Source organism: Triticum urartu, chromosome 6 (assembly GCF_003073215.2).
Source record: "Triticum urartu cultivar G1812 chromosome 6, Tu2.1, whole genome shotgun sequence".
In the NCBI taxonomy this organism is placed as follows: Eukaryota; Viridiplantae; Streptophyta; class Magnoliopsida; order Poales; family Poaceae; genus Triticum; species Triticum urartu.
Window position 1 is genome coordinate 433,245,758 of NC_053027.1, and position 20,356 is coordinate 433,266,113.

The window sequence follows — 20,356 nt, forward strand, 5'->3', positions numbered from 1 at the left end:
GTGACCACCATGTGCACGCGGGCTGCCTCCGGCCCTGCGTCCGTGAGAATCTCTCCACGTGAGCCGGGGCCGGGAACGGACGACTGACGCGGGGGCGCGCCATGCATGCTATGCCCACGCCGGCCGCTGCGGCTCCATCGGTTGTTGGCTGCCGGCGGGCCGCTGTTCGTCCGAAGTGTCCAAGTGAACGCTGCTGGTCGCGGAGGCGCGCGGAGAACATGTGCGCCGGTCACTTCGGAGGCTCGGTTTCTGTATTCTTATTTTATTCTAGAATGAATAGCTCGATCGTGCAGCACCAGCAGCAGAAGCTGTAGCGGGAAGAACAAATGAATTTCACTCTTTTTTTTTCCTGAAAAGGATCAAGGCTATTTTAAAAAATGATCTTGTATTTTGAGACGGAGGGAGTACAAAACATCTCAAATGTAATAAAAATTCCATCGAGATTCCAAAACCACCGAACGGCCACTATTGTTGACAGACAAAGCTGTTGTCGCCGCTTCCCTATCAAAACCGGTTTGACCTTGTCAATGATGGTTGGAAAGTCTTCGTGCATGTGTCCGTAAAGACCAACAACCTAGAACCACATTTGTCGACATTGAACCCTTGCATAAAATTTGATCATCCTTCATCTTAACTCTCAATCATGTGTTCTAGTGTTTTTTTTGTATATTAAACATTTCAATTGAGTGCACTGATTTTACACAATGACGGACAAATTGGAGTTAAGTAGGGTGCATGTATAGCTCTATGCCTCTACGATATGTTCCCTCCGTTACATATGAAACAAAATGAGTAAATTTATACTTTAAAATATATCTATATACATTCGTATGTGATAGTTCATTTAAAATCCCTAGAAAAACAAACATTTAGAAACGAAGGAAATATGTATCTATAGAAGTGATAAAAGAGAAGCATAGATATATTATTATATACTAGCAACTTGAATAGCCTCCCAAGGTCTCAATGCTCGTGTAGAAATGGGCATGGGTCTTGATAACTTTCTAAATCGAAATCCATGGACGTATCCTCTCGTCCCATATGGTTGCACTTGAAAGCTTTATTTTATCAGACCCACATGCCGAACCTATAATTAAATCACCTTCTAGTATGTAAAGTCGAATAGTAGTACAACTGAAGCTCTTGTGTGTAGGCTTGTAGGGTGGTGCTCGTACAACCGACGATCTTTCAGTAACAGTAGTACCTTCTGAGAACAGTTCTTGTGTTGATAATTGATGACCAGTACAGTCTCTACCTCTGCCTTCCTGTACTTTTTTTTGGGAGAACTGCATGTGTCATCGTCGGCAGAACAACCGGAGTAACAGAGGAGCAAAACTGATCGCCAAAGTTCCTAGTACTCATTTTCCATGGGAATAATGGCGCTCCTATAAACACAGGTACTTTACACGGTCCATGAAGAATGAAGGACGGAGTGTGAAAAACATCAATGCTCATAGGAAGAGCTCTGCACACTTTGGGCAGGTTCTGCAAATGTAGCGCATCCCCAGCGAAGAGTGGCTCAGGTGCAGTTTGCAAGTAGTAATACACACATTGAGAGTTCAGAGAGTGACTTTACGCTTGGTAATTAAACTGAATAAAGTGGCTGGAATTGCAGATTTCAGTACATAAATTATCTGATGGTAAAAGTTCATTTCTCTCAAGGATTGGGCTCCAAAAACACACTCACACAACTTGATACATCGGCGTGCAACTTTAGTTTGCACTGCACTACAAGCTTTTCTCCTCATCGACAAAACAGAGGAAGAGAAACAAAATACATACAAATCGACGACACGCATCACTAGGGGAGCGCCGAGAGACCATGGAGGGAAGAGCTGGCACAATCTTTGCATGGCCTGCTCCTCCTCCTCTGACACAGCCTCCTGCCGTTCCCGGACGCATATTCGTATAAATACAATCCCCGCGGTAGAAATTAACCCGCGGTTCTAAATTACCACGACCACACTCTGCACTGCACTTCTTGGTTACTAGCCAAGCACGTACGGCGCAGTGAAAAAAAGTTGATGAGGCTGTAACTTAGGGGTAGTTAACCAAGGAGCGGTAGGTGGCTCCGGCCTTCCAGCTGGCGGGGATGACGTTGTTGACGACGAGCTTCCTGCCGGAGTCGGAGGTGAGCCGGAGCGAGAAGGGCCCGCGCAGCGGCTTGCCGGTGTTGGAGTTGAGGCGGTACAGCGCGCCCCAGTTCTGCGCCATGGGCGTCCAGGTGCCGCAGTTGGCCTCCATGAGGTCCACGGCGTTGAGGTCGCCGTCGTCGTCCTCGAACTCGATCAGGACCTCCAGGTAGTAGGGGTTGGAGCCCTGGTCCACCTTGAAGGCAATGTTCATGCCAGGGTACTTGCATGGCACCCTGCGGTTAACGAAAACACCGAGATTAAATTAGCTTAGTTATTATAATGCGGTCTCTGTTAATTTGTGCTGCAAGCGCAAAATTCTTCGCTGAATTAGTATGTACCTCTTGTACTGGATCTTGATGATACCGCCGGCCCGGAGTTTGTCGGCCATGCCAGGCTTCGCCATGGCGCCCATGGAGGTGCCGCTCATGTCGAAGTGGGCGGCCTCACCGAGGCAAGCGGCCCCCGCGGGGCACTCGTCGGTGATGACGACGGTCGCCGGCTGGCCGGAGCATGCCTGGTTGCCTGTGCATTTAACCTGCGTACGCGCGCCATATGAATTCATTTCGTTAGGACCATTAATGGAGTGGAGCTATACACGAAAAGTCAGCACTCTGTTTAGGGGTTATCTTGACCTCGTAGCACGCTCCGCAGCCCTTGCCATCTCTGTAGAGCGACGGGTTGCCGGCGGCGATCATCGACGAGAACGGCCGGTTGCCGACAGCGCTCTGGTAGCCACACGCGCCACCTGCATTTTTGGCCTGATTTTTAGCTCCACCCATCTCAACGCTGTGCGGTGCAGTTAATGTACCACGTTCTACTCCCAGCGGAGTAAGCATGCAAGCACTAACCGTCGCTTCCGTCGCCGTTGGGGGCGCCGTAATACGTCGCGCCGCCGGCTAACCAGCCGCCGGAGCCATAAGCGGCAGACGACGAAGGGGTAGCAGCGGTGTGGTTCTTGTGGGCCTTGGTTGCAGGCCTGGGGAGCTTGCGGGAACAAGCAATGGGGCTCACAAGAAGTGAGAGGACAACCAGTGCGCTAAGTAGCGCTAATAAGGTGAAAGATTTCGCCATTGCTGCTTCGAGCTAGCTTGGGAGAGGATATGGACTAGATATGGTTAGCTCAAGTGTTTGCTTGGTGAGTTGCAGGGAGTGTCCACGGGACGGGTATTTATAGTGTACCTTGTGGGGATGTAGACGTACGTGGAAAGAGATGTGGGGATTCTGCTTCTGGTAAATTATTGAGGAGAACGTGACTGGTTGGTGCTAAAGCAGAATAGGCTAAGCGAACTATTTTTTAATCACTGCATGCAGCACGAACAAAATTTATAGGAGAGACAATACTCTACTTTTGTAACGAAAATGGATTGCGATGTACATTTCACAACATACCATTGAGAATTTTAATCCAGAAATAGGTGTTGGCCTAAGTCCCTCCACATGAAGGTGTGTTGGCAGCCTAACATCAGTCCATATAAAACCGACGCATGTGAGCCGTTGATCTCAGCTACATCGAACAACTGTTAGCGCTTCCTTAACAAGGAGAAAACTCTAGTCAGTCCTCGGTGGTGGCTGCCATTATGAGACTGAGAGAGCGCACAATAAGAATACAACCCATGAGAGAGAGGGGGGGGGGGAAAGAAGAGGTTATATCCAGACCCGTTGCACGTGACTAGACAGTGTTCAAACTAGTGATTGAAAGTTTAAAGTGCCTGGATTGGCACCAAATTTGGTGCGCCCATTCCTTACATTGAGTACTTCGATCTGCTTAACTGATTTGAGAATTGGGTCAGTGGAGCATCAGATTTGAGAGTGATTTTGTAGGTTTAGACAGCTGCAGTTTCAACACAAAGTATTTTTTGGAGACGGACATACTAGGTAGGCAAATAGTGTCCAACTAAGCTGAAATTTTCGAGAGGATCTCAGAAACTAGTGTGTCTACTTGTATGCCAAATTTGGTGTTGTTTGGTTCAGTAGTTTGAGAGCATTTTGCGAAATACTAAAGGGGGCATAAGCTGTGTAACCTCCGCTTTACTGAAATCTTGCCTTTTATGATTGTTGTCGCTATTGCTGGAGAGTGTGTTGTAAACCACTCTAGATGTTCTAGAGAAGACTTTGTATTCACCATTCCCATAGTGAACTTGTGTGGAACGGTCGATCCACAGTCACGGTTCTTTATTCCGCAAGTTGAGAAGGTGTTTCTGAGGGAGTCCTGGATTAGGGGGTCCTCGGATGTCCGGGCTATATGACGTGGGCCGGACTAATGGGCCGTGAGGATACAAGATAGAAGGCTTCCCCCCGTCTTCGGATGGGACTCTCCTTAGCGTGGAAGGCAAGCTTAGCGTTCGGATATGAGGATTCCTTTCTCTGTAAACCGACTCTGTACAAACCCTAGCCCCCTCCGGTATCTATATAAACCGGAGGGTTTAGTCTGTAGAGGAAGTCATAATCATACAATCTAGACATCTAGGGTTTAGCCATTACGATCTCGAGGTAGATCAACTCTTGTAATCCCTATACTCATCAAAGTCAATCAAGCGGGACATAGGGTTTTACCTCCATCAAGAGGGCCCGAACCTAGGTAAACATCATGTTCCCTACCTCCTCTTACCTTCGATCCTTAGACACACAGTTCGGGACCCTGCTATGTCTTTTTTTATTTAGATAAAAGGCCATAGCCCGACTTTATAGATAAAGCCACCAGGCAGAGTTAACATAGACCCAAACAACCAGCACACGATCACAAAGTATCAACCCAGAACACCAAGAGGGATGTCTAAGTACATGGCTCCCAGGCCAGTATACGACACGCAGGCCGGAGGAAGAAAAGATAACGAAGCAACGCAGCAACGTCTACGGGCCCGCTTGGACTGGAGAGATGGAGATAGCAGAATTTCGGATCTTGGCCAACATGGCGTCAAAAGCATCCCAGTCCTCCTCCTTAGTCAATAATCTCCACTGCTGCAGAAATATACAAGTCTTAAATAAGCAGTCACCAGGTTTAGCAGGGAAAACATGTTCGATAGTAAATTTATTACTTGTCGTCCACAGGGACCAGCACATGGCAACAAAGCCGATCCAAAACAATCTCCTCTAGGCCCCAACCAAAGAATTAGCCAAGGCGTGCAAGTCAGCGAAGGAGGTCGGAGCCCAGGACACATGCATCCAGGATCTGATGCAACACCAAAACAACTTAGCCAAGACACAGTTAAAGAAAATATGAGGTGTATCTTCTCTCATTCCAGAAAGAACACAACAGTCAGAGCCCGGACCATTACGTTTACGAATTTGGTCACCCGTAGGTAAACGCCCATGAGAGGCTTGCCAGAGAAACACCTTAATCTTAGGGGGGATGTGAGCTCTCCAAATCCACTTGAATTTGGAGGTGGTGGATCCCGCAATGAGCTTGCTATAGAGAGATTTAATCGAGAAGCGGGCTGAGGGAGAGTGGGGCCACACAACCGTGTCTTCCTCCTCCGAGAGCGAAGGGAAGAGGGCAGCAAGGCGCTGCCAGTCTTCCAACTCTCCGGGAGAGAGAGAACGGTGCAGCTGTAGGTCCCAATTATTCGACGCAAGCTCAAAGACAGAGATCTCAGGGTTCGAACAGTAAGAGAAAAGAGCAGGGAAAGTAGAGGCCAGCGAGGAAGACCCGCACCACCAGTCGAGCCAGAACCTGGTAGACTTACCATTGCAAACGACAAACTTGACAAGGCCTTGAAAGATAGGCTGGAGTTTAACAAGATCACGCCAAAACTGAGATGCCCCGGAGGCACGGGCAAACATAGGACTACAAGAAGGGAAGTATTTCGCCTTTAGGATGCTGAACCACAGAGGCTTGTCCTGGGGGATGGTCATGATCTTCCACCACCATTTGATGATCAGACATTTGTTCATAACAAGAGTGTTAATGATGCCCAGCCCCCCAAGGCTTTTGGGCTTACAGATGATATCCCATTTAACCAAGCGATACTTGCGCTTGTTATCGGTTGCATTCCAATAAAAGGCCCCTCTATGTTTGTCAAAACCAGCATGAGTGCCCATTGAAAGGAGGTAGAATCCCATCAAGAACATAGGGAGAGAGGAGAGGCAGGCATTAATTAAGGCCACTTTGCTCGCCTGAGTGTTATATCTGCCCCTCCATGGCATCACACGATTACCTACCTTGGTCACCACAGGAGCGAAGTCCTTGGCATAAAGCTTGTCAGAATTAATAGGCAGACCCAAATACTTAAAAGGGAAAGAACCCAAAGAGCAATTTAGTAAGCGAGCCACCCTTAAAGCTTCGGTGCCTGAAACACCAGTGACAATAACTTCGCTTTTAGAGAAGTTAATCTTAAGCCCTGAGAGAGCTTCGAAACATAGAAGAAGAAATTTGAGATGGCCGATGCAGAGATCATTTAGTTCCGCCAAGATGATAGTATCGTCGGTGTACTGAAGGTGCGTAACACCTTCTGGAATGAGGTGGGAACTAACAGGAGAAATATGGCCAGCCTCCGCAGCTTTAGATAGGATGTTAGATAGGGCATCCGCAAAGAAGTTAAAAAGGATGGGCGAGGCCGGGTCACCTTGTCGCAGACCCCTAGAGTTCTTAAAGAAGTTACTAATATGCCCATTAACATTAATGGAAGTATGGACCCCCATGACCAACTGCATGATTCAGTGCACCACCCCACTATCAAAGCCTTTTGCTAGGAGGACTTGTCTCAGGAAGCCCCAACTTACCGAATCGTAGGCCTTTTCAAAATCTAATTTGAGAATAACTGCCTTGTTCCCAGATTTGTGAATGTCATGAACGATTTCGTGGAGACAGAGAACTCCATCCAGGATGAAGCGACCCTTGATAAAAGCAGACTGAGTATGAGAGAGGGTGCGATGGGCCACCGGGGTAAGGCGAGTAGCCAGACATTTGGCAGGAAACTTGGCAAAGTTATTAATGAGCACGATAGGTCTAAAATGAGATATTAAATCAGCACCCTTAATCTTAGGGATAAGAGAAATAACCGCATAATTAAGCCTGGAGATATCAACTGTCCCCAGGCAGTAGCCTTGAATAACTTCGCAGATAAGGTTTTTAAGAATAGTCCAAAACTTTTTAAAGAAGGGAATAGAGAACCCATTCGGGCCAGAGGCAGAGTTAGGATTAGCCTTCCTAATAGCAAAAAAGATTTCCTCTTAAGAATAGGGGATCATCAGATCCGAGTTTTTCTCCAGAGAAACCAAAGACCCCTGGTTCCAGAAGTTAGGAGATAGCCTGAACCCCTGGTCAGGCTTGGCAGAGAGAAGGGAAGAAAAGAAAGAGACCACATGGTTAAGGATGACGCCCTGGTCAGAAGTTCGCACCCCATCAATAATCAGGCTATCAATTAGACATCTGCGTTATCTCCCATTCGCAATCGCAAAGAAATAAGCAGAGGGGGAGTCCCCTTTTAGAAGCCAGTTGGACGAACCCCTCTGGCGCCAGTAAATTTCATTAAGCCGGTGCAGATGCATCAACGCGCGTTCAAGGGAAAACCGGAGGGACCAATCAGAATCGGAGAGGCCAGAGACATCAGCCCGAGAATCAAGGGCCTCAATCTGGGCCAAGAGAAGGGCCTTATCTCTACGCTCCTGGGCCGAATGATTCCGGGACCAAGCCCGAAGAAATTTGCGAAGCAGGGTCGAGCACTTATTCCAGTCATCCATGGGTCCAAAGGAACGATGAGGAGCAGAAAGGATGGCACTAATTTTAGAGCTAAGGAGATCACAAAAACCCTCAATAAGGAGCCAAGAAGCGTCATACTGAAATCTAGAAGGGGAAGAAATAGAGCGGTTCCCAGCGTCAAGAATAAGAGGGGCATGGTCCGAGCCCACAATGGCCTTAGATTTAAGCGTAGCTAGCGGGAAGAGCGAATCCCAATTCGAGCAGACAAGGACACGGTCCAGGACGGAGCGGATAGGAGATGGTTGGTGGTTGGTCCAAGTGTACCTAGATCCCACCCAAGGAATCTCACGAAGGGCACAGGAACTGATGAAGTCATTGAAAGCGTCAGCCAACGCCCACGAAAAATTATTTGTGTTCTTGTCCGCAGGAGAACGAAGCAAATTAAAATCACCACCAATCACCAAGGGGAGAGAGCAAGCTTCAACTTTATTGGAAATTTCGTCGAGAAAAATGGGAGAAAGGGAGTGGTCGGCCGGACCGTAAACAACCATAAATTCCCAAAAAGAATTAAGCTGTCGATGGAAAAGCACAGTGCTGGCCCAAAAGATACCATGATCAAAAGCGACAAAATAAAAAACATCCCGTTTCGACCCTAACAGAATGCCACCAGAATGGCCCGAGGAGGGAAGGAAGTTCCAGTCAAAATGATCCGCCCCCGCGATAGAAGAAAGCTCATGAGGAGAGAAGGAGGATTTAAAAGTTTTGATCAAGCCTATCAGGTCAATATTGTCCCCCATGACAATATCTTTAATTTGGTCTCGGCGTCCCCAAGCGCCGAAACCTCTGATGTTCCAGAAGAGGGCTTTCATTTATAAGAGAGGTTTTTGATGCGCAAACTAGACCTGCAAGGGGCCAAGCAGGGTTTAGCCTGTTTAGAAGCACCCTTTTTCACCAGGGGACCAATCCCACCATCATCACCCCCCGCCTCCGAAGCCCCAGCAGCCACAACTGGAGGGGCAGGAGGCGTTGCGGCGGCTTCCTTAGCCTTAGCCAAAGCCGCTTGAGCCACTTCATTGGCCCTAATGAGAGCAATCAGAGAGGAAGGAGAACCAAAATTATGATCAAGAGTAATACCCGCATCTGCGAGTACCTTAGTCAAATGTTCATCAGAGAAGGAAGGTAAAACAAGCCTAGTAGGTGAGGGAGTATTATGGACCAACTGTGAAGGGGAAGGAGGGATACCTGAAGCGGGGAGGTCCTGAGCCGCAGCGCGCCGTGCCGCCTTGTCGACCACCCTCATGCCACTGTCACGGATGCTACGTCTTGAGCTTGCGTTGGTTTTCCCCGAAGAGGAAGGGATGATGCAGCAGAGTAGCGTAAGTATTTCCCTCGGTTTTTGAGAACCAAGGTATCAATCCAGTAGGAGCCCACGCTCAAGTCCCTCGTACCTGCACAAAGCGATAGCTACTCGCAACCAACGCGATTAGGGGTTGTCAAGCCCTTCACGGTCACTTACGAGAGTGAGATCTGATAGATAGAATATTTTTGGTATTTTTGATATAAAGATGCAAAGTAAAAATTAAAAGCAAAGTAAATAGCAAAACAATATAAAAGTGATGGAGATTGATATGATGAGAATAGACCCGGGGGCCATATGTTTCACTAGTGGCTTCTCTCAAGAGCATAAGTATTCTACGGTGGGTGAACAAATTACTGTTGAGCAATTGATAGAATTGAGCATAATTATGAGAATATCTAGGCATGATCATGTATATAGGCATCACGTCCGTGACAAGTAGATCGAAACGATTCTGCATCTACTACTATTACTCCACTCATCCACCGCTATCCAACATGCATCTAGAGTATTAAGTTAAAAACAGAGTAACGCCTTAAGCAAGATGACATGATGTAGAGAGATAAATTCATGCAATATGAAATAAACCCCATCTTGTTATCCTCGATGGCAACGATACAATATGTGCCTTGCTGCCCCTTCTGTCACTGGGTAAGGACACCGCAAGATCGAACCCGAAGCTAAGCACTTCTCCCATGGCAAGAACTACCAATCTAGTTGGCCAAACCAAACGGATAATTCGAAGAGACTTGCAAATATAACCAATCATGCATAAAAGAATTCAGAGAAGATTCAAATATTATTCATAGATAGACTTGATCATAAACCCACAATTCATCGGTCTCAACAAACACACCGCAAAAAGAAGATTACATCGAATAGATCTCCACAAGAGAGGGGGAGAACTTTGTATTGAGATTCAAAGAGAGAGAAGAAGCCATCTAGCTACTAACTATGGACCCGAAGGTCTGAGGTAAACTACTCACACTTCATCGGAGGGGCTAGGATGATGTAGAAGCCCTCCGTGATGACGGCCCTCTTCCGGCGGAGCTCCAGAACAGGCCCCAAGATGGGATCTCGTGGATACAAAAAGTTGTGGCGGTGGAATTAGGTTTTTGGCTCCTGTTCTGATCGTTTGGGGGTACGTGTGTATATATAGGAGGAAGGAGTACGTCGGTGGAGCACCGAGGGGCCCACGAGGCAGGGGGGCGCGCCCTAGGGGGGCCTAGGGCGCGCCCCCACCCTCGTGACCACCTCTTTGATCCCTTGCAGTAGGGTCCAAGTCTCCTGGATCACGTTCGGTGAGAAAATCACGTTTACGAAGATTTTATTCCGTTTGGACTCCGTTTGATATTCTGTTTATCCGAAACACTGAAATAGGCAAAAAATAGCAATTCTGGGCTGGGCCTCTGGTTAATAGGTTAGTCCCAAAAATAATATAAAAGTGGAAAATAAAGCCCAATATAGTCCAAAACAGTAGATAATATAGCATGGAGCAATCAAAAATTATAGATACGTTGGAGACGTATCAGACCCCCTACCCGAGATCTGCCTGTTTTGACACCGACATTGGTGCTTTCATTGAGAGTTCCTCTGTGCTGTCGACAAAGGATTCGATGGCTCGTTCAATCATCCACAATGATGCTGTATCAGGGGAAATATTTTCCCCAAGCCAGATTTTCCTATTCGGCAGCTTCGCGCTGCATGCCAACTCGATTGGCCACCTCGATCAGATCGAAAGCTACGCCCCTGGTCATCAGATCAGTTTCGGGAACCTAAACTATGTCGCCGATATCCAAGGGGATTTGATCTTCGAAGGGTTCGCGGCCCCGATCACCGCTCCGACCTTAGATCCGGAGCAGGCTGTCAGGTCCGAAGACGGGAGTTTAGAGCCCGTCGGATCCTCTGCAATTACGGAACTTGTTACCGGAGATCCGGAGGGGACGGCGTCGTTGCTATCTCTTGAGCATGTGTTGGTTTTCCCTTGAAGAGGAAAGGGTGATGCAGCAAATTAACGTAAGTATTTCCCTCAGTTCTTGAGAACCAAGGTATCAATCCAGTAGGAGATTACACACAAGCCGCCTAGTACCTGCACAAACAATCAGGAACCTTGCAACCAATGCGATAAAGGGGTTGTCATTCCCTTCACGGTCACTTACGAAAGTGAGATCTGATAAAGATAATAAGATAAATATTTTTGGTGTTTTTTTTGTATAGATTGCAAAATAGTAAACGAGATGCGATAATAAAAAGAGATGCAGTATAATAAAGAAGAGACCCGGGGGCCATAGGTTTCACTAGTGGCTTATCTCATGATAGCAAGTATTACGATGGGTGAACAAATTACTGTCGAGCAATTGATAGAAGAGCGCATAGTTATGAGAATATCTAGGCAATGATTATGAAATATAGGCATCACGTCCGTGTTAAGTAGACCGAAACAATTCTGCATCTACTACTATTACTCCACACATCGACTGCTATCCAGCATACATCTAGAGTATTAAATTCATAAGAATAGAGTAATGCTTTAGGCAAGATGACATGATGTAGAGGGATAAACTCAAGAAATATGATATAAACCCCATCTTTTTATCCTCGATGGCAATAATACAATACGTGCCTTGTTGCCCCTACTGTCACTGGGAAAGGACACCGCAAGATTGAACCCAAAGCTAAGCACTTCTCCCATTGCAAGAAAGATCAATGTAGTAGGCCAAACTAAACCGATAATTCAAAGAGACTTGCAAAGATATCAAATCATGCATATAAGAATTCAGAGAAGAACCAAATATTGTTCATATATAAACTTGATCATAAATCCACAATTCATCGGATCTCGGCAAACACACCGCAAAAGAATATTATATCGAATAGATCTCCAAGAACATCAAGGAGAACTTTGTATTGAGAATCAAAGAGAGAGAAGAAACCATCTAGCTAATAACTATGGACTCGAAGGTCTGTGGTAAACTACTCACACATCATCGGAGAGGCTATGGTGTTGATGTAGAAGCCCTCCGTGATCGAATCCCCCTCTGGCAGATCACCGGAAAAGGTCCCCATATGGGATCTCACAGGTACAGAAGGTTGTGGTGGTGGAAAAGTGGTTTCGTGGCTCCCCTGGATGTTTTTACGGTATAAGAGTATATATATATGCGAAAGAAGTACGTCGGTGGAGCTACAAGGGGCCCACGAGGGTGGGGGGCGCGCCCTCCTACCTCGTGTCCGCCTCGTTGCGTCTCTAACTTCCACTCCAAGTCTCCTGGATTGCGTTTGTTCCAAGAAAGATCCTCGCGAAGGTTTCATTCCATTTGGATTCCATTTGATATTCCTTTTCCGCGAAACACTGAAATAGGCAAAAAAAACAGAAACTGGAACTGGGTTTAGGGTTAATAGGTTAGTCCCAAAAATAATATAAAAGTGCATATTAAAGCCCATTAAACATCCAAAATAGATAATATAATAGCATGGAACAATAAAAAAATTATAAATACGTTGGAGACGTATCAGTCGTCGGCTAACCCAAAGACAAACCGAACTCCCCTTGTCACTCAAGCATCAGACACTCCGCCGGACTCTAAGTCTGAACTCTCGAGGTCCGTGTTAAGCGGGCGCCGCCAGGAGGCTCCAACTCCAGACAGCCCCACGGACTCTCGCTTCTTTGTCCAACCCTTGCCTTTAAACGAGGCTCTGGACTTAATGCGATCACTCGCCATCACAGAAGGATCACTTCCGAATTATGCCTTGCCCAGACTAGGGGCTGAGAGTGGGGAATTTTACGTCCCACCCACCACCCACTTCACAGCCACTGTCGAGGATCTGACCGACATGCTGGACTATTTCTCCGAAGACATTGACGGTATGGACGACGACGCCGGAGACATACAAGGCCAAAACCCTCCGTTTCCCGAATGATGGACGACCACCTCCACATACGACGTGCACATGGTGGACACACCCAAAGAGGATGGCGACAATGGCAAGGAGAATCCGGTTGAGGACAAGCCTGCCGAAGCACCTCCAAAACATCGACTTCAGTGGCGCCGCTCAAAATCGCGTAGCCAAAAATAAAACAATACCGGCACCGAAGAGAATAACACTTCGGAGAACGCCGAAGACCCTGAAGCCCCTGTCGAGCCAACATCCGAACAGGATGATTGGGGGATGGGCAAGTGAATCCAAATGATCCTATCGGGAACGAGGACTTAGAGGACAGTAATTACCTACCGATCTCCGAAGAGGATGTGAGCCTCGGCAACGAAGATTTCATCATGCTGGAGGAACCCCTCGAACAAGAATGCTTCAAACGCCGGTTAATCGCCACTGCAAGAAGCCTGAAAAAGAAGAAGAAGTAGCTTCGAGCTGATCAGGATCTACTCAATGACAGATGGACTAACGTCCTGGAGGCCGAGGGATACGGCCTCGAGCACTCAACTAAGAGTTACCCAAAGCGCAAGCTACTGCCTCAATTCGATGACGAGGCCCTTGAGCCCATACTGCCAAAGCATAAAGCTGCTGACGAGCCCGACCGACCCCCACGGGGACGGGACAAACCGGCTACTCAGGCCGACCACCAGCCCGCACCACCCCGCCCTCGAGGCAAGGAGGTAACGGTCCCGGGCTATAGCTACGGCTTACGCAAGGACCTGGACAATAGAGTTGGTCTGACAAGATCAATTTACGGATCCAGGGGCGTGCTCCAACGCATGAGGGGTGGCCTTCAGACTTGGCAGGACAGACACAACCTCGCACGGGCTGAAAACCGCATACGGCCCCCGTACGAATTACGCCGCGATGCTGCCCGATATAGAGGCACCACACACCCCCTATGCTTCACCGATAAGGTAATGGAGCACCAGTTCCCAGAAGGGTTTAAACCTATGAACATTGAATCATATGATGGTACAACAGATCCCGCAGTATGGATTGGAGATTTTCTTCTCCACATTCACATGGTGCGGTGACGATCTACATGCCATCAAATACCTCCCCCTAAATCCTAAGGGGCCATCTCGACACTGGTTAAATAGCCTCCCAGAAAATTCTATTGGCAGCTGGGAAGATTTGGAAGATGCCTTTAGAGACAACTTCCAAGGTACCTATGTACGACCCCTAGACGCTGATGACCTTAGTCACATAGTCCAGCAACCCGGAGAGTCAGCCCGAAAATTCTGGACAAGGTTCTTAATTAAAAAGAACCAAATCATCGACTGTCCAGACGCCGAAGCCCTAGTGGCCTTTAAACACAGCATCCGTGACGAATGGCTCGCTCGACACCTCGTCCAAGAGAAGCCAAAGTCCATGGCAGCACTTACAACACTCATGACCCGCTTTTGCGTGGGAGAGGATAGCTGGTTAGCCCGTAGCAACAACGGTACCAGAGACCCTGGTACTTCTAAAACCAGAAATGGCAGCGGCAGGCCTCGATGCAACAAACACAAGCGTCGAAGTAACAATGATAATACCGAAGACACGACGGTCAATTTCGGATTCAGTGGCTCCAAATCCGGTCAACGGAAGAAGCCATTTAAAAGAAATAAAGACGACTCATCTAGTCTGGACCGAATACTCGATCAACCTTGCCAAATTCACGGCACCCCTGACAAACCATACCAACAGAAGTTGTTGGGTCTTTATGTTGGGGAATGCAGTAATTTCAAAAAAAATCCTACGCACACGCAAGATCATGGTGATGCACAGCAACGAGAGGGGAGAGTATTGTCTACGTACCCTCATAGACCGTAAGCGGAAGCATTATGACAACACAGTTGATGTAGTCGTACGTCTTCATGATCGACTGATCCTAGTACCGAAAGTACGGCACCTCCGCGATCTGCACACGTTCGGTTCGGTGATGTCCCACGAACTCACGATCCAGCAGAGTGTCGAGGGAGAGCTTCGTCAGCACGACGGCGTGATGATGGTGATGATGATGCTACCGGAACAGGGCTTCGCCTAAGCACCGCTACGATATGACCGAGGTGGATTATGGTGGAGGGGGGCACCGCACACGACTAAGGGATCAATGATCAACTTGTGTCTCCATGGGGTGCCCCCTGGCCATGTATATAAAGGATGGAGAGAGGAGGAGGCCGGCCCTCATAGGGCGCGCCCGAAGTGTGGAGTCCTACTAGGACTCCCTAGTCCTAGTAGGATTCCACCTCCTACATGGAATAGGAAAAAAGGGAAGGGAGAAGGAGAAGGAAGGAAGGGGGCACCCCCTTTCCCGAGTCCAATTTGGACCAGTCCATGGGGAAGGGGCGCGACCACCCTTGAGGCCTTTCTCTCCTTTCCCGTATGGCCCATTAAGGCCCAATACGAATTCCCATAACTCTCCGGTACTCCGAAAAATACCCGAATCACTCGGAACCTTTCCCATATCCGAATATGGCCTTCGAATATATCGATCTTTACATCTCGACCATTTAGAGACTCCTCGTCATGTCCCCGATATCATCCAGGACTCCGAACAAACTTCGGTCATCAAGTCACATAACTCATAATACAAATCGTCACAGAATGTTAAGCGTGCGGACCCTACTGGTTCGAGAACTATGTAGATATGACCGAGACTCATCTCCAGTCAATAACCAATAGCGGAACCTGGATGATCATATTGGTTCCTACATATTCTACGAAGATCTTTATCGGTCAAACCGCATAACAACATACGTTGTTCCCTTTGTCATCGGTATGTTACTTTCCCGAGATTCGATCGTCAGTATCTCAATACCTAGTTCAATCTCGTTACTGGCAAGTCTCTTTACCTGCAACTAACTCATTAGTCACAATTCTTGCAAGGCTTATAGTGATGTGCATTACCGAGAGGGCCGAGAGATACCTCTCGGATACTCGGAGTGACAAATCCTAATCTCGATCTATGCCAACTCAACAAACACCATTGTAGACACCTGCAAAGCACCTTTATAATCACCCAGTTATGTTGTGACGTTTGGTAGCACACAAAGTGTTCCTCTGTATTCGGGAGTTGCATGATCTCATAGTCATAGGAATATGTATATGTTATGGAGAAAGCAATAGCAACAAACTAAATGATCATCGTGCTAAGCTAAAGGATGGGTCAAGTAAATCACATCATTCTCTAATGATGTGATCCCATTAATCAAACGACAACTCATGTCTATGGTTAGGAAACATAACCATCATTGATTCAACGAGCTAGTCAAGTAGAGGCAAACTAGTGACACTCTGTTTGTCTATGTATTCACACATGTACTAAGTTTCCGGTTAATACAATTCTAGCATGAATAATAAACATTTATCATGATATAAGGAAATAAATAATAACTTTATTATTTCCTCTAGGGCATATTTCCTTCACTTTAAACAAACTGGTAAGCTAAACACTAGACATAAGGAGAAGGGGTCGTCGAGTGAGGAGGACGACGATGAGCCTCACCCATCGAACATCGGGGGACAGAAGAAATTTTCCCTCGAGGTCAAAACGGTGAATATGATATATGCTACTCACATCCCCTAGCGGGAGCGCAAGCGCGCTCTAAGGGACGTCTATGCGATAGAGCCAGTCGCCCCAAAATTCAATCCATTGTCAGCATGTCCGATCACTTTCGATCGGAGAGACCATCCGACTAGTATCCGTCATGGAGGCTCGGCCGCGTTGGTACTCGACCCAATTATTGATGGATTCCACCTTACGCGGGTCCTCATGGACGGCGGCGGCAGCCTTAACTTGCTCTATCAGGACACGGTCCGCAAAATGGGTATTGATTCGTCAAGAATTAAACCCACCAAAACTACCTTCGAAGGAGTAATACCTGGTGTAGAGGCCCGGTGCACGGGCTCAATCACATTGGAAGTTGTCTCCGGTTCGCCGGACAACTTGTGAAGCGAGGACTTGATCTTCGACATCGTCCCCTTCCGTAGCGGCTATCATGCACTGCTCGGACGAACCGCATTCCCTCGCTTCAATGCGATCCCGCATTACGCATATCTCAAACTGAAGATGCCAGGACCACGCGGTGTTATAACAATCAATGGAAACACGGAGCGCTCCCTCCGTACTGAGGATAACACCGCAGCCCTTGCAGCGGAAGTCCAGGGCGGCCTTATCAAGCTAAACATTACATCGGCAGTCAAGCCCCGGGACACTGTTAAACGCGCCCAGACTACTCGGCAGAGCGACGGTCCAGCTCGTCCGGAGCTCGATTAGCAATTTGGCCTCCGTCTCAGCCCCAACTGAATTGCGGCATATGTGCCACGCGTACATAACTACGCACTAAAGATACCATGGACCAAGATGGAGGCATAGTAAAGACAAAGTCCACAATACGGCTCGGCCCTATCTGGACCTTCATGTTTCTTTTCTCTTATTTTTTCTTTTCCAGGTTCCTTACAACCACCATCACCTTCTGACGGTACCAAGGGCCCTTTTCTAGGTCCCTCATGAGAACAAGATTGTTGATCCTTTCGAAGGATAATACACCAAGGAGGAAAAATAACATGGACATGTGGCAGAGTATCTAAAGGATCTTTAAAGATCACCTCTTCCTTTTTAGGACCCGCACACAGCTTTCCCTGGTGCCCGGCATGTAAAATAGCCTCGATGCTTATCGCCTCGTTTGTAAAAATACGTTTTGACGTATGAATCAGGCTATAACGGAAACAATTTTTCGCCTAACATATTCGGTACTGGCTTATTTCCTAATCCGTGTTCCCTCTTTTTTCGTCTGATCACCATGTACACCTCGGTATGACTTAAATCGCCAGGGGCTCCATTCGGCCACATACATTTCTTAAAAATAAAATAAAGTTTGAACACTTTTATAATACAATTCGGCATCTCGAATATAGCATTATGTGCATCGGCTCCGAATCATGTCTTTGGTCAATAGTTGGGTTGCCCGGCTCCTGTGGTTACTACCTTACGTTCCGCTCGTTCGGCTATGGTAGTAAAGGGAGAACTACTGCGATTGTGTTTTCAGCTCATCCGGATAAACACCTCAGTAGAGAAAGCCGACACTAACTGTCATGATGAGGTGAGAGCTAGTCAGCTATTCGATGACTAAGTATAAATCTCTCGCGATTTTTTCCGCATTACGGGAAGGACCAGTCTTCACCTGGGCAGGCGTCTACATCACCCAAGTTCGGATAATCGAATAATACCAGGGGCTGTGCCTACAATCTCATTGTCAAACTCCTATGGCTAAGTGAGAGTAATAAAGCCACATAGTCTGATTGCCTGGTTCACCGCACTAACACCTCCTTGAAGGACCAAGCCATTGGGTCAAGTGTGTCTAGGTGCCATCTCGAATACCCCGTACTACCTACGCGGGGGCTGAAGCCGACGACTGTCCAACTCTCAGATATCGTAAACGGCCACGCAGGAGGAAAATAATTAGAAGTAAAACAAGCAATATATTATACATAAGCCTTGTTTCATAATACGAAGTTCGGGCAGCACGAATACATTCATTTGAAGATAATGTCCTTCGAACACTGGCCCTCTACAATGCGGGAACCTTCCAAGACTTCATCAAAATACCGCTTTAGTGTCCAGTGCTCCTTGCCTGCGGGCGGTCCCTCGGTTGCTAGCTTGACGACATTCATCTTCGCCCACTGTACCTTGACGCGGGCAAAGGCCATCCGGGCACCTTCCATATAGATCGACCACTTTATGGCATCCAGCCGGGGGCAGGCACTAACTAGCCGCTTCACGAGCCTGAAGTAGCTGTCGGGTATGGGCTCGGCGAGCCAGAGACAAATTATAATATCCCTCATAGCTAATCTGGCCACGCTATGCAGTTCGGTCAACTATTTCAGCTGATCGCTGAGGGGCATTGGATGCTCTGGCGCAAGGTACTGCGACCAGAACAACTTCTCCGTCGAGCTCCCCTCTTCGGCTCGGAAGAACTCCGCAGCATCAGCAATACTCTGGGGTAGATCCACAAACGCTCCTGGAGAACTCCAAACCCAGGCCAGTAAGAGGTACCTTCTCCTCACAAATTAGCTCTGCATAATAAAGTCCTTACTTGCCGCAATCTTCTTGGCCTCTTGAATCTCTCGGCAGGCACCTTGGGGGCTTCAACCCGGGCCTCCTGCGTGCTTTGGAGGGCCTTAGCAAGTTCGACATCTTGATTTGTAATCTTGCGCTCCAAGGACTCACATTTTCCTATGGCAACCCGGAGCTCTTGTTGGACTTCCTCCACCCGTGATTCATGCTTTTGGTGGGCGGCTCATTCCCCCTCCGCCTCCTTATTGGCCTCGGCCAGCGTGTTCTTGAGGGTCTCGACCTGAGACACGTCAACTGTGAACATAATTACAAAACTCAGCAAGATAGCACAACAACAAGCCATATCATGTCCGATGTGAATCGCATACCTTGCTTATCCGCCAATAGTTTGTTGGTGCGGATGAGCTCTTCATCGGCCTGCTCCAACCATTGCTTTAGTTCGGAAACTTCATCGACATGGGTGGCTGCGCTAACTTCGACGCCTGTTTGTTCAAATACATGTGTATGTTAATCTCCTGCAAAGACTATTTGATCCTCTGTTTGGCCTTTCTTAAACGAACGCCGAATAGAGTCTCAGGGGCTACTGACTATACACATGCATTCTTTTTATAGTTAAAAAAAATATTATGTCATGTACCTCAAAGCCTGTCAGAAGGCTAGTGTAGGCCTCGTTCAATCTGCTTTTAGTGGACCGAACCTTTTCAACCACCGTACCCATAAGGGTACGATGTTCCTCAACAATGGAGGCGCTCTAAAGTGCTTCCATTAGAGTGTCCAGCGCCTCCGGATTGACAGAGGTCGCCGGTGGATTCGATGCACCCCCTTCTCTCGAAGGAGGCCGCTCGCCCGATTCCGGAGCCGTATCGGTCTCCGGAATGATATTCGGTTGGGGGCCGAGTTGGGCATGGCCCCCGTCGCCGGCCTCCATGGGGGTCGGTTCCCCCATGTTTTCGACAGCAGAGATATTGCCCTCTGGCGCCGCCTTGATGGCTTCCCGCACCTCTCCATGGCCTAGAAAGGTCCCTCGAGACAACACTTCGGTGTTGTCCATAGCAGTGGGTGGGGACGCCGGCGGAGGCGACTCGCTCTCCATCATGTGTGAGCCGAGCGAATTCCCAGAAGATGATGATTGTCGGGGGAGATCGCGGGTCGGACTACAATACATGATTCTGTGTGTCAGGATCACAAGGTATAAAGCCGGATACATACATTATCCTTAAAAACTTACGATT

At 47.8% G+C, this 20,356-nt stretch overlaps 1 protein-coding gene across 1 annotated transcript; it reads right to left on the reverse strand.

Moving 5' to 3' along the window:
- Positions 1 to 1,622: 1,622 nt before the first annotated feature.
- On the reverse strand, positions 1,623 to 3,274 carry LOC125512271 (expansin-B11-like). Its single transcript, XM_048677369.1, has 4 exons — positions 2,984 to 3,274; positions 2,768 to 2,880; positions 2,474 to 2,670; positions 1,623 to 2,368 (listed from the first exon to the last, which is right to left on the reverse strand). Exons 1-4 carry the CDS (start codon positions 3,204 to 3,206, stop codon positions 2,038 to 2,040), a joined length of 864 nt encoding a protein of 287 aa, XP_048533326.1. The 5' UTR covers positions 3,207 to 3,274; the 3' UTR covers positions 1,623 to 2,037.
- Positions 3,275 to 20,356: the final 17,082 nt, after the last annotated feature.

Excerpts from the sequence above, each read along its gene's own strand:
- LOC125512271 (XM_048677369.1), bottom strand. The coding sequence starts at position 3,206 with ATGGCGAAATCTTTCACCTTATTAGCGCTACTTAGCGCACTGGTTGTC. Across the intron at positions 2,881-2,983 it reads CAACGGCGACGGAAGCGACG|GTGGCGCGTGTGGCTACCAG; the intron begins GTTAGTGCTTGC and ends CCAAAAATGCAG. Across the intron at positions 2,369-2,473 it reads ATCAAGATCCAGTACAAGAG|GGTGCCATGCAAGTACCCTG; the intron begins GTACATACTAAT and ends CGTTAACCGCAG.